This window comes from Styela clava, chromosome 11 (genome assembly GCF_964204865.1).
Source record: "Styela clava chromosome 11, kaStyClav1.hap1.2, whole genome shotgun sequence".
NCBI lineage: Eukaryota > Metazoa > Chordata > Ascidiacea > Stolidobranchia > Styelidae > Styela > Styela clava.
In genome coordinates this window covers 11539494-11554531 of record NC_135260.1, presented here as the reverse complement: position 1 = coordinate 11554531, position 15038 = coordinate 11539494, and the positions used below count along the sequence as shown (strand labels likewise).

At 34.1% G+C, this 15038-nt stretch overlaps 1 protein-coding gene across 2 annotated transcripts in view; it reads right to left on the bottom strand.

The window, feature by feature from the left end:
* Positions 1 to 15038, bottom strand: part of LOC120348119 (transmembrane protease serine 9-like) — a 29788-nt gene that overhangs the window by 4779 nt on the left and 9971 nt on the right. For both annotated transcript variants that reach the window (XM_078117596.1, XM_078117595.1), the window contains exons 17-37: positions 14869 to 15016; positions 14365 to 14397; positions 13457 to 13569; positions 13081 to 13200; positions 12656 to 12788; positions 11694 to 11804; positions 11341 to 11402; positions 8568 to 8722; positions 8206 to 8307; positions 7713 to 7864; positions 6398 to 6564; positions 5631 to 5766; positions 4991 to 5005; positions 4423 to 4541; positions 4056 to 4157; positions 3681 to 3816; positions 3440 to 3550; positions 1919 to 1971; positions 1229 to 1383; positions 938 to 1030; positions 94 to 239 (exon numbers count right to left, since the gene is read on the bottom strand). In XM_078117596.1, coding sequence (XP_077973722.1) covers positions 94 to 239; positions 938 to 1030; positions 1229 to 1383; positions 1919 to 1971; positions 3440 to 3550; positions 3681 to 3816; positions 4056 to 4157; positions 4423 to 4541; positions 4991 to 5005; positions 5631 to 5766; positions 6398 to 6564; positions 7713 to 7864; positions 8206 to 8307; positions 8568 to 8722; positions 11341 to 11402; positions 11694 to 11804; positions 12656 to 12788; positions 13081 to 13200; positions 13457 to 13569; positions 14365 to 14397; positions 14869 to 15016 — 2362 coding nt within the window. The remainder of the gene's footprint in view (positions 1 to 93; positions 240 to 937; positions 1031 to 1228; positions 1384 to 1918; positions 1972 to 3439; positions 3551 to 3680; positions 3817 to 4055; positions 4158 to 4422; positions 4542 to 4990; positions 5006 to 5630; positions 5767 to 6397; positions 6565 to 7712; positions 7865 to 8205; positions 8308 to 8567; positions 8723 to 11340; positions 11403 to 11693; positions 11805 to 12655; positions 12789 to 13080; positions 13201 to 13456; positions 13570 to 14364; positions 14398 to 14868; positions 15017 to 15038) is intronic.

The window sequence follows — 15038 nt, the reverse complement described above, 5'->3', positions numbered from 1 at the left end:
GCCCTTATATATTTGTGAAAAATCAATACTCAAATATGACAACATGGCGTTCCTCTCTTTAGATGTGTACACAAATAAAAAAAAATTACTCACAAGTAACACCCCATCCAGTAACGACACATGTTTCTCCCGTAACTAACGTATTTTCGAGATTAATACATATTGGCTGAACGTTTTTTTGAAAAGTTATACTTCTATCCAATTTCAGCAAAGCAATGTCATGTTGTGAAGTTTTGAATCTAACGATGAAAAAATATATTAATGGTATTGAAATTGAATCCTTTAATTTTATGAGCTATATGATCAATATGTCAGTCTATCCTTGTTGAATATGGGCAGGTAATTACGCGTTTATTGAGTGTGCATACAGATGTGTGGCTTTGTTGTTGTTCTTGTTGGGATATATGGGTTGTTGATATAACACTTTTCTTTGCAATTAATCGACTAATCAATTTTCAGCAGGTCACAAAATTAGCTATAAAGCTACTCTTGTTTTTCAAGTTTACTTTGAGACGCATACGGCAGTAAACCGAAGTCTCTCCTGATTTGTCAACGATGTTGATATGACGTTGCTACGGGTTCACGTTGTTAACCAATCAGGAGAGAGTTTGGTTAACTGTCATATAGGGCTCAATATTTGAACCGAAAATATTACTATATTGCGACCCCACGCGATATTTTCTACAAATAATAGTGATCAGTCTTTTCTGATGTCAATTTCTAGGTCGGTAGGATTGATAATGATTTGATAACATAATTCTGTTCTGGTATCCCGGGATACTGCGATTTTATTATAGTAATTTTATTTTATTATGTTCGCATATTTGCACATTTCTCCTTTGTTTGACTATCAAAATATTAAAACTACAATGCATGTATTGTTATCTTACACTGCGAATAATGGACGAAGTGGAAATACAAATAAAATATTACTTACGGGTCATACAAAAATATTTGAGTAACTGCATGCAATCTCGATCTATCTAGCATACTCAAATCATACTGACCAACTGCAACTATGACTTCAAACCTGAAAATTAGAAATGAAGATTCTTTGAATGTTTTCTTTTCACTTTTACTTGAATTTTTGTTCAATGAAATGTCTGTGAAATTGCGACGGTAATTTTTTGAATAAAATCATTTTGATCTGAATTCGCATACTACTGCTGTCAGAAAGCATCATCTCAAATGTAATTACTGTAAATGACATAGAAACAGCAACACTTACGCAGATTTGTCAGCAACACATTCGGCTGAAGTCAAAACCCAATTTTCATGGATAATTGATCCACCACACAAAATTTGTTCATACTCGTTTGATACCAGAACTTGCCATGGCCACGAGCCCTCAACTGCAATCATTCCACCAACTACTCTTGGGGCCTTAAAATGAAGTGTTAGTATTTTTATACGATTATCCATGCCTCTCGCTTTGAACAAGTACAAGCAGCAACATATAAGTAACAAGCTACTATTTATTAAAGAACTGCAATTTTTCCGGATCATTATTGGCATTGCTCACCAATTTTGTTGCACTCTGGGCGAGGTGATGGGTAATGAGGGGAGGGATGGAGTGAGTTAATCCAAACGCTTTAAGCACCAGGGTAGACCATCGTGCTTCACGAATGATTCAAGTAAAGCAGAATTATGTCACCTGTCCATTTGGGTCTAATTATTACAACATTGTGTGCACTTATAGTGAATAGCAGTATTAAAATAGGTATGGTTACCCCACTGTATTTGTACTTATTAATTCTGCGCAACGTTATCAGCCCTATAATAAAGAACGTAACGTTCCTGGTCGCCGTTTATATTATTTATATATACTTTAGAAAAAGAAATATTGAACACCAATTTAAATGCATCAATTTATTGTTCTCTCATTCTTATTATGAATTCATACTAAATTCAACCTTACCCACAAAAATTCAGGAACAATTGTTTGTTGGCCGCATTCTTGTCCATAATGAGCTAAAAAAAGATTTGTACATTAATAAAGGTAATGTTATGTTCTTTTCTTATTAGAATTCCCTAAAACAAATTTCAAATTTTTCAATCCAAATATTTTAATTTTTTATTGAATAAAATGGTGCATAATCGCAAGACCGATATACTTATTTTAGCGTATAGGATTGAAACACGGCATCTCGATCATCACCATTACAAAATTTTAAAGGGAAATATTTTGAATTCCTATCTTGTTGGAGTTTAATAAACTGGGTAAATTTCATGGTATATCGGATTTTAGAATGTAGTCGAAATTCCAAATTTAAAAAATGAATTTCAGGATATATTCGGAGTGGTCTAGTCTAGTGTTCGATTATGGTGATGCCTACTTTGAATAAATTCATACTAAATATATCTATTTTTATAAATTTGAGGTGGGTAAATTGTTAATAATCATTACTACACTTCAAACCAGTGTTCTTCAACCTTTTTTTTACCGTGGTATACAGTTTTTCAAGAACTTTGTGTACCTTACAAATACCAATGTTACCACATATTGTACTGCAATATCATCATGCAATTTAATAGACTAGTGTCCGCAAGTTATAAATTTGACTGACGGCTTTAGCGTCAACGGGAATAATGTTCAACGTAAATCAAACGAAGTGCATGGCAGCCGGGATCGTGACCACATTATCTATATTATTTGTGGCGTAACAATGTGCTCACGTCGGTTCTTCGCGTAAATGACATTTTATATTTTATGTGCCCCGCGTTTGCACTGTTGTCTCCGCTTGAATATTTTATAATTCGTTATATTAGAGTTTAGAATCCCTGACTTAGGCTGTACACCCTTCGTATACCCTTTATTAGTTGTATACCCAACTAATGGTCCGGTATACACTTGGGTATATCGTAGGGTTACCATATTTTTGTGACTTCAGATCGGGACGCCTCAAAAGACAACAACCCCTTAGCTGTGATTTTGTAACTTCATATTTTCCGATTTTACTACAAAGGTTTACATTTGAAGCTGCCCCGGTATCTTTATTGACCATATTGTTATCGAAATTTCATGCGCATATTCTCTGTCCAAATATCGGGTTCAGTTCGAAAAATAGGAAGGAATTGACGTTAATGATACCGGTACAAATAATTTGAATTTAGACTAATTAGTCTAATTGGTTTTACATGCGACACGTCTGCCATCAATGGGAATCAGCGGGAAACCAACGCATTCACCTTCAGTGGGTAGGCTAGCGCTGCGCTACACAGAAACAACAGTAACGAGAACATGTTTGTGCATTATGCTGGAAAAGCGGGACTTTTGGCTGACTTATCGGGACGGCGGGACAAAACGCCAAAAAGCGGGACTGTCCCGCTTAAAGCGGGACGTATGGTAAGCCTAGTATATCGTATACCCGGTTGAAGAGCACTGATCTAAACAACAGGGTGACTTAAAAAACATATCAGAAGTATACAAATATCTTACGGCATTCAATCTCATCGCTTTTGTCCTCACAATTGTTAACTTTATTACATTTCAAATCACCGTTGATGCAAGATCCATTCCAGCATCTGAACTCATTGGAACCGCAGTTATCTAAAAGGGAAAATAGCTTCGGCAAAAACGTTAAGGTTGCAAACAACCGAATAATTTAATGATCCAAAGTCTAGATAAAGTGCATGTCGGTTGGACTACAATTTTCGTCACAAAATTCAAAACCACTTACCGACAGTTTCCCAGGTAATCTCAAAACCTTTGTATTGCAAAACATTATCACTTGTGAACGAAATCAAAACCTCATTAGTACTCGATTCAAATCCTCTCAATGATCTATCTTGTCCACACAAGGTTTCGTCACGAACCTATAAAGCAGTGTAACCACGATCCAATAATCAGTCGACCTAATTAAGTATCTAAATTTCAATGAATATTGCGCAGTTGGCTCCAATTTACTCCATATGATGACATCATCATATTATGAATTATTATTTATACGTGAATATTGTAATATATATATCTCATGTAAAATATTCACAATACCATTAAAAAAAAATAGTATTAAAAAAATAAAATCGTCAAGAAACAAAGAACCACAGCATACCATTCTTGCATCAGTCGTGTTTCCATCATATATTTTTAAATAATCGTACTCAGCAAAGCTACAGTCTTCCACGTCAAAAAATGTAAAGCGAATGACAATTAACTGAAATTATAAAAGTGTTATCGTTCAACAGCGAGATGTCTTTCCTGTTTAGATCATATATTCATATAGTAAGCATTGGCTAGAAATTCAGTTATGAACTGCTTTAAATCTGCTTTGCTAACGCACAATTCTACACTATAATTAATTTTAGTCTCAGCAGATATATGGGCATTTTAGTGAGGCCTGTAACTCCGCTTCGAAAAAATTTCCTTAAAAAAAATTAAAAAAAAAACAAGAATAATTTATGTACATTTTATGTATATACCTTATCGGACGGGGCACGCAAAAGCCAAGTGCAATCGAGATCCATGATGTATTCTCCGAAGAATTGAGGTATAGTCACAGTTCCTCTTGTACCTTCACGTACTTCAAAGTCTTTACACACTGGAAGTACAAAAGTCACGATGCAATATTGCGAAGGTATCAATTATATTGAATCCCCAATAAAAAGAAAAAACACTTTGAACATCAAGAATTAATACATAAGAAATTATGTCTTCAAGGCTAGCTACATCCGGATTTAAAAAAATTAAAAGTAAGCGGTGTGTTCCATGATCACCCCAACTCTCATTATATTTTTCACTTATGCGTTTAGTTTGCGTGATGGCTGTTGTCGCTGAGAAGAAATCGTCACTATTATTCACTAAATATTGAATTAATTATTTTTACGTTTTCAGCTATCATGAGGTATGGAAATCCACTGTTCTTTTTTTGCAAACATTTCAGCTAAGGCTCTATCGGTAGCTATGCGCGACCTCCGCATCCATCCTCTCGTGTGAAAGAGTAAAAATTCAAATACTTTATTTTTGATGGATAAAAAGTAATGTACTCACCTTCAAGATTCAAAACTGAAAAAGAAAAAATTCAATTAAACTTAGCAAAAATAACATAACAAAATCTTTCTTAGCTTAGTGTTAAATTTGATCAGCACTTGGGGTGCATAAACAACAGTCACAGTTTTGTTACGACACCGACAATTGTCGATCAAATTTTACATTAAAATATTTGAGAGTTATTTCCATCTGTGGCAGCAAAAGTCTGCATATTTTTTCATATTTAAATAATACAGGGGTCACGAAACTAATGAATACGTTACGATCAAATATGTTATTTTTTATAGAAAAAATGAAGGCATGTTTGTTTTGATGATATTGTTAAAGAATGTAACATCCCCCTACATACCAATACTTATACAACTAGACAACTATTTTCATGATTATTTCTCAATTTTTCAGTAACATGTTGAGTCTTAGTTCCACCTCATCGTACTATAACAGTGACGTGTTGAGTCCCAGTGGTTTCTAAAGTTGATTGACCAGGGGCCAAATTAGAAGCGGAAGAATATTTGCGGACCGGAAGCGGGAAACCCTCGCAATGGGGCCGTACGTACAATTAAGATGCCGGTATAACTGTTAAGAATATACAAATGCTTAAACTGTGATAACGGCTTGGGAACCACTGTGTTAAACTTACCATCATTGATTAGGTCGAGAGAGTTTGATATTCTTTCATAGAATGATCTCTGTCCACAAGAAATACCCCATGACGTAATGCCATATTGTCGCCAAACACCACCAACGTGACATACTAAAGGACCACCAGAATCACCCTAATATAAACAACAATTTTAATAATTGATAAAAACCAATTTCTGATGTGTAGCTTACAATATGTGTAGATCTAAACAACTGGTGAATACGTAGGAAAAGAGGGTACTCAACTAATCATGCCGATCGATGTGGCGAAATTATTAACAGACATAATAAATCAAAATAAATACAAAATTGCTGTTCTAAACGGTGTACGCCAAAAAATTTTAACGGGTGCGTTTATGACAATGGTAGTTATTTTTAGTTACAATATTAAATTTGTAACTTCCTCGTGATGATTTCAGTAAAACTGATTTAGTTAAAACAAAATTAAAAACTTCGAATAATGTGGCGATTCACATTCGGATATTTTCTACTTATGAACACGATTTTTAGATTAAAAGAGACAGTGAGGGGGTAAAGATTGTCAGTCAAAAATTGACAGGTTGTAACCTCATGCTAAGATGCCATATTATCCGTGGTGCAAAGACCCGTCTTCAGTACGCTTGTAAAGCAGTACATTATTTGATTGCATGACATAGTTTACTTAATAATATTATAGCGGTAATATTGCAAAAATATGTTGCGCAATCTCAAATCTAGGATTACTCAATTATGATAATTACAATCGAATTACATTCACAAACTGACATAACAAGCGCCTGTTCGTTGATCCAAATCACCGAGACAGATATAAGCATCCAAAGGAGTTTCTTCTGGTAAGCCAAGGTAAAAGTCTTCTTTGCATACACTTCCATTAAGAACATAAACGAACGATTGCTGCATTGTAGAAGGAATGTTTTCTTGCCTCGTGCCACCTACAAATGTTAAACAACATTATGATGTAAAGATTATATATACTTCATTTAAATGTTCCATTTTTTTCACGTTTTGCGATTTTTACACCTTCAGCTAAGATAGCAAATTATCTGGACCTAAATTTAATACAATTCGTGGGTCAGCATACCTCATTTTGATTGGTCACTTTTTGTGCTAATTCTAGTTGAATCCCAAAGTATTACCAACTTTATATTAAATATTGTACATTTTGTTAGAGGGTGGTGGTTGCGCTTTTTCATTCACAAAAATTTCTTTATATTGATTAGTTTTTTAGTACAGCAATAGCCAACGTATGATGCCATAATACCCACAACAGATGGCCGCTCATATTGTGAAGAATGTGTTTCTAACGACAATGAAATTATTGGTATATATATATGTATGATGAGTTGACTGCATATGGATAGGACCCTGATGTATTTTGGCTGTATATGTATATAACGTTACCAACACACTCCCTCGTAGCAGCGACTCAATCTCAAGAGTCTGAATGAAGATAAATCGTGATACAATTTCATTGCTGAGTATTTTTTTATTTTTTTTTTCTGGCGGCCTATCCGCAAAAAAAATGTAATAAAAATTTTTATTCACTAGTTATGAAAATTATCACTACTGCAGTATTGACTTGATCTTGACAAAACATTCCATATTGGTCTTTGCTTCAAACAAAGGAAATCTGTCTTTAACTCATTAGTAAACTTGCACTTTGTTTTCGGCATTTTAATGATTCAACGGCAGTACAGTTGGGTGTTGAATTAATGCATGGTTCTTACTCTACATCATAACTATGATAACCTCAATCTTTATTTGAACTAGTGAAGTAAGTTGCAAATTGGTGGTAAATCGGCTGCCACCGTTTAAATTTTTTTGTATATCAATGTCAAATAAGAAAACATTTATTACTGCCATACTGTATAACAGGGACATTCAGGTCTACCGGTCGGGACGGTGGGACAACTTGTTAAAATCGGGACTGTCACGACTAAACCGGTACGTATGGTAAGCCAATCTATAAGTAAATCCTTCACTCAATTAGCAGTGAACGTAGAGATAATTATAGACTTTTTACAACTCATCACGATTCATTACAACCAACCACTATAATAGCAGTAAATGAATTGAGTACCTATGACGCCCCATCCAGTTATGACGCAAAGGCTTCCTACTGGTGGTAGATTGTTATCATTTGACTCGGGTAAACAAGCTGGTTTGTACCATTCCGATGTGAAATCCACAGGTTCTTCCAAACGAACGAAGCCAATATCATTTGTAGAAAAGCTAAAGTGAAATGGATTTCCAAATACGTATAATATTCATTTGCATAGACGCCCATAAACCACGTTTAATAATATGTAGTGTCTATAGAATTTTATCACGATTTTTCTATGACCATAGTGACTGAGGAATATTCATTCAAGGGTAATAAGGAGGAAACATACAGAACTTGCAACGAATTGGAGTATTTCATTTTTATATACGAAAATTGATATTCAATTAGTTATATATATATAAGTGTTTCCAAATCTGAAGGTTTCAAAGCAACAAAAATTACTTTTTTCAATGAAATAAAAAATCATATTTTATTTAAAAAAAAAACTAATAGGTAATAGATAGCTCACTATTCCGGATGTGGTAATACAAAAGAAACGTTTAGTCGTTTTTCATGTTTGTTGAATTCATCAAAGTTGTGAGCACCGATCGCCACCTGATATATTTCAGAGCTGCATTCAACAAAATAACAAATTTCAATTTGAAACATGCAGATTACAGATAATGCTTGTTTATTCCTTATTCTTATAATAGAGTACCAACCAAAAATCGTACATTAAATGTTGAAATTCTGCATACAACCGTACTGCTTTTAACAAAAAAAAACTCTACAGATTAAATTTGGTTTGAGCTAAATAGTCTGACTACACTTTTAACTTTGGAGTTAACAAAAAATAAATATAATATGAAATAATAGCACATAAATACTCACAAACTCAAGCAGTGTGCGGCTGACAAAACCCAATATTCCGAAATCAAGGTACCACCACAAGTAAATCGCCAACCAGTTTCTGTTAGACGGAATAAACCGATCTGCCATGGCCAAGATCCTTGTATTACGTCGTGGCCTCCAATAACAAGAGGATTCTGAACAGTGTATTAATAGAAATGGGAAGAGTTAGTAATGCAAAATTAGTATGTGTATCGTGTACTTTATTGGACACAAAATGTACATAAGGTTCGTATTGCTAATATTATGTTGTTTTTGTTACTCTTCTTTTTCTTCTTCTTGTGAAAAAAATTGTCTTTCACATTTCTAACAGACCAATTGCTCTGAAATTTTCATTGGTTAAAGATTGTATTTTTTGCTATAAGGTTATTACTTTTATTTAGTTCAAAAATGTACGTGGGCTCTAGGGAATTCGTTTTTTTGTGTGGGACCACGTAATCAAAATTTAAAATTATGCACCTTGTGGCGGTTCGCCGTTCAAAGTCAGCCAAAGCCGTGAAGCAGATGGTACCGGTAGTCCAATGCAGTGGTTCCCAAACTTTTTTATCGCGACCCCAATTTTCATAAAATCAAAACCTACAGATACTCGCGACCCCACAACTAAAAACTTTCAGCAACTTCGAAAATCAGTATATCAGTTTAATTATCTCAATAGGAACATACCTGTATATCAAGCAAGTGGACGTTGACGGTGAATATTGGCCCAAAAAATATACGAACAAGTTCGACAATGCGCCGGAAAAACGGGGAAACCTCAAAAGATTTGAAGACACATGGCATTGTATGTAAACCATGGTGTAAAAATCTCTTAAATCAGAATTATAACGAATCTTTGGCTAAACTTAGACGGACTTGATGAAATGTGGTAGATTGTAAGGAAGCGTACGATACTTCGAACATAGCAAGATCGCTTCTAAATATGCATAAATTTAAAATCCTATTGTATTGTGCTAGAACTTGTTGTGGTTTTGTGTTTGACTGCTCGGAATGCACGGAAATTACGTCTACTATAGTAACTACGTAATATTGCAATATGAAAATGTTCACTTTTATGTGGAGCCGATGGGGCCAAAACACGTAGACTACTCGTAGAATTTAGACACGTGCGCGAATTAAAACCTGATTGAAACCTAAAGTGTAATTACTCTGCCAAGACACCGTCTGGCAAACAATACCATACTTGTCAATAAAAGGACGCAGCCAGGGGGTGGTTTTGGTGGTCGGAAATTAACAAACCAACATAATTTATAGCAGCCTGGCAAAATCCGATTTGTGTACCAGCGGGTCAGCTACTCATTTGGATGTAACATGATCAAACTATTGAAAGGAAAATAGTGCTCAATTACATTCACTAATACCGGTACCTGTTGAGCAGCTGGAAAGGTTAAGTACCACATGGAAGTTTTACGAGCAATTTTGGCGCATTTTGGACAATAAATGTTCGAGTTATTGCTGAAAAATTCGAAGTTATCACTTTTACGGAACCCGCCGACCAAAACAAATTTCACTTCCAAACTTTCAAATCCTGGTAACTTGTGTGCGCATGTTAGACAGAAATTAGGCGACCCCGGAAAATCTTCACGCTACCCCATCCGGGGTCGCGACCCACAGTTTGAGAACCACTGGCTAATGCATATTGGGTTAAACTGACATTGGGTAACAGTTTGTTTTAACAGGCGTGTTTTAATTTGAAATTGTTTCTAATTTGATAGGAACATTAAATTTAAAATCAAATTAAATTTGGTCTTTGTGTTCATATATTTGAGCATCGCGCTCTTTTTATCAATACCGACAATTGATTAGAATCCGTAAACTGGCGACAGCAACCTCGTCTAGAAGCATGACCATTTTGGCATGTTAATTTCCAAGTCTTGTCTTAAACAACGAGGGTCGCTTGGGGGTAAGATGCCCTAAACTAGAGGATTTGGGCCTAATACAAATATGCTATAAAAATATTGTTTTATTCACTACATATTAAGTTAATATTTCCGCGTGAAAGAAATGCATTTTAGGGATCGATTCGACTATCGCGGTAATGTCTCTAGACTCTGTCCAGCTAGAGAGACAACTTTAAGTGGTTAGAATGTAAGTAATTTAAATGCGTTTGTTAGTTAGAACTTGAACTAAATGCAATAGAAATACCAATATCTGATGCATCGATTATAATTATAGATGGTTAGCCTGAAATAATATGCTCGAAATTCCCGCATGATTACTTACTCTTGGATGTCGTGCAAAGCAAATATGAAAGTGTGACGACTTGTATTTTTAAATTTATATCATCATTATTTGAAGGCGCTGTAGCACTCTCAATGTGTATCCAGTCAAGATAGGCTACCGGTTACAGCAATGAAGCTGTTGTTGTTTTAGTCAGATTTCTAATGTTTAGGATCTTTCATGTCTGCAAAATTCAGTTGGAAACCAAGTGCGGTTATTTCTGATTAATGATCATTGATTTTGGTTTCGATATTTTTTTTGCTAGTCAGAAGAATGATATTAGTGTTTCTCCGAGTACTGTATATTGCAATTACAGTTGATTAGGTGTTTTATTATACGGAATTAGCTATTGAGATTTATATCAGACGATATTAAAGGATATTTCAACTGGGAAAATTTATATATAGACTGACAGTACGTTACAATAGCTTTTCAAATACCCAAAAACAGAATGTTATACCTGCGTGATGAGCCAACTATATCAATGCAGATCAATAATAAAGAGTAATTAAAATCTGTTTCAATATCGACTGCTTACCCATGGAAACGATGGTGATATAGCGGGTTTACCACATTCAGTTGTGGTGGGATTTCCCAGAACTAAAAATATAAACAATCTGTAATATAATATTAAATGATTTGAATCTTCTCCCATGTTTTGTAATAATAGAAGAAACACATCTATGGAATATCGTGAACGCTAAAAAATAGCACCAGACTATGGTATAATGAAAGATTTACGCTGTTTTATAACACAAAAACCCGACCTTCAGGAAATCTCAGGTTACAGATGTTGTTTATTCATTATGAGTAATGAAAATAAATCCTTAGAATAATATATCGAGAAGACATTTTTATGACACGGATTATTGGTATTATACAAACACTTACCACACTCAAATTCATCTTCTTTGTCGTCGCAGTCATATTTTCCATCACATTTTTTACTGATTGGAATACATGTTTTATTGTGGCATCTTTCTTCAGTAATTTCACAGTCATCTGATAAAAAAAATCAAATTTTGGTATCGGACACGAAATGTACATATTAATCGTTTTGTTAGTTTGTCGTTCTTGTTTTCCATTTCCTTGTTCGTTTATGAAATAATCGCTTTTCTCTTTAAATAATAGACCAATTGTTTTGAAATTCCCAATGGTTAAAGATCGGGTAATCAGGTAGTATGTGAAACAGATGGCGGACACCGGAACATAGTATGTGTACCGGGTTAGAGTTAGGCCATAATTTCAGGTACAAATACTACGAATGTCACTTTGCTATTCTCCGAACTCGTAATAGAACTAAAATAAGGAAAATTAGAATAAAATTATGTCCTAACTCTAACCGGGTACACACACTACGTTCCGTTTTGTTTGATGATCTCTTCAAAATTAATAATATTATATACAGCGGTTTTGCAACTTATCTTGTGCTACGCGAGTCAGAATTGTTAAGATCGTACCGTGCAGTAGACCAGGTAAGGCATGACACTGTAAGATAAGATAGTCTACTGCTTATCGTTGGCTTTCGTGTCCATTCATTTGAACATCGCGCTTTTGTTTAATGACAACAACATTAGCGAACGCTTGTTTTTTGGTGGGGAGTTTTGTTTCCAATTAATTTTACCGGTTTGTTTGTAATTTCAAGTTTTGGGCGCACTGAGTAATTTAACTGAAACCGAATATATATTGTTCGATACGTGTTCCGTCTTTGCTTTCACTCTTGTGCTCTGGCCTTTCAATTTTAAATAACCGATATCTTCTCTGATCTTCTATTGAAAGTTAATGAGGTCAATTTACAAACACTTTTTTGAATTTTAATATTTTTTATAACTTTAGTTATCAGAATGCATTACCATTTGTCGTCCAATTAAAGGAAAACCCAGCAGCTTCAAAAGCTCCATCTGACCAGAATTCTGCAATAATTGAGTTCGAGTTGGATTCAAAATTAGGAGGTGCTCTAGTTCCGCAGTTTTTCTGATATCGATACTGAAATGTAAATATAAATGTTGAGTTTTTCCCATAGATTTGTTGAATTCATCCAATTGGACTGTTTCTCTAAAATTCGTTCTCATTTTGTCGAAGGCTAAGAACATTGATTGCTTTGGACATCTGATTCAGTAATTGAACATACTTTGCAAACCTTGCATCGAAACTCAAAGAAAATCTCTGAAATGACTTCAGAAAATTGTCGTAAATTGATATAATTTGAGTAAATAATATTATGTATTTATTAGATTTGATAGTGAAACCAGCTAAATATATATATATAAAATAATACCGTGAGTGATCCTGTATCAGCTCCATCGTAGATAATAAGATAGTCAGCAGAACAAAGCGGTGAAACATCGTTAAATACCCCTTCTATGTCAAATTTGGGATCAAACCTTACGCTTATTCTCTGTAGATAAAGGAAACAAACACAAAATAAATATTCAGTAATTCTGAAACCGCATTTTTTTTCGAAATCATGTTTTATATTCTGTATTTAGACAAATCCCACCTCATTATTCGTTTGTTTAATCAGAATATTTCATGATGAAATTGGCAAGATCTAAATCTGAAAACTGTCGTGCAAAATCATAATTTTTGCATTGGGCATTCATAAATCACAAATATAACGACGAAATATTGTAAACTTTTGTTCAAGAATTTACCGTATTTTCAGGTCCAATTATATACCATCGTACGTAAGTATTCGCCGGATAATTGGAGGGATAGTTCGGTGACATTAAAGTACCATTTGTCTGATCTTTGATAACAAAAGACTCTGTTGATGAAAATTTATGAATTTTATTTATTATATAATAACAATATTATGATATTATGCTTCATTTATGTAGCATTATTCTATAGTGTAAAAACAGTTCTTTAGTTCGTCGTATCCTTCTTTCGTGCTTTTGCCTCGATTGATTCGTATGCATATATTGTGTATTTCAAGTGTGTATACTTCAACTACCATTTGGGATAAATTCTGGCCTTGGTGAGACGAAACGTTACAGAAATATATTTGTGTTAGTATGTATAGCAAGGCTCTTGAGTTTTGTATTTGAATGATCGGCTTTCTCAGTAGAGAAAAAATAAGTTTTAGTTTACAAAGTATGAATAAATTTCAGTTAAAATAATATACATGATATATCAGCATATAAAACAAACGACTGCTATTGCTTATTTAAGACATTTCTGATAGGCTCATGTCATGATAGAGTAGACTTGATTTTCTGATTCTGTTTTAGGAAATAAATGATTTATTTGAATGAGCTAATCTCTGTGTTCATGAGGGTGTTGTTTATAGAACCCCTTCCACATCTGAGTATAATTAATTATGTATGAGATGGCAAATTGAAAATTTTCAGTTCTAGCAATTCCATAAAACTGATTAATGGTTTACAGCCTGGTCATGAGTAAAAACTCTACGCATACCATTTGGAAAAATAACAGACAGACAAGAATTAAAGAAATTGTAGTTAGTTATTTTTTGGAATGATGTCAGAATAGTTAACCATAAGTGACATTAACAAAATGTATATATAATATTTTGAGTCAAATATACAAGTTTACTCACGTAAAACTGGACGAGGATTTTTGGTTTCCAGAACTAAAAATACGTTTATTATCATTTAGAATAGTATCGACAACAAACCAACAAATCTAAATATCAGCTGGGGCTCAACTAATTAAGCTGGATTCAGCTAATAATTAAGAGTTGCTATAGATTGGGTGATAAATAGTTAAAACAGATACAAATTAGGGTTAAATCTGCGTAAACTATAAACCAATAGATAAGAGTGAGTATATTCGATAATAACTTGAATTTAAACAAATTAAAAAGTTCGAAATTGTAATAACAGGGGATGGTAACGGAAAACGTCACAATACTCGTTTCTTCTAACGAAGGTAAGTCGGGGCGTGGAGTTGAGCGTTAGTTAACGAGAAGTGGATGTCGCGAAGTATAATTTATCGTCATTATCGCTACTAAATTCATTTTTCAAGCTTTTTCATATAATTCATGAACGAATATTATTTATATATTGAACAAACATTCCGTTTATTAACCGGAATAACTCACGATTATTTATGAATGTTAGATGAGCCGACACGTTTACATATGCTGACGGATTTCCGGGAACTGTTCCGCATCTGAGACCAAATGAAGCTAGTCCAATAACTTCCCATTTGCCATTGTTGAGATGGGCTACTGGTCCACCGGAATCGCCCTACAATACCAGATGGAAAAGT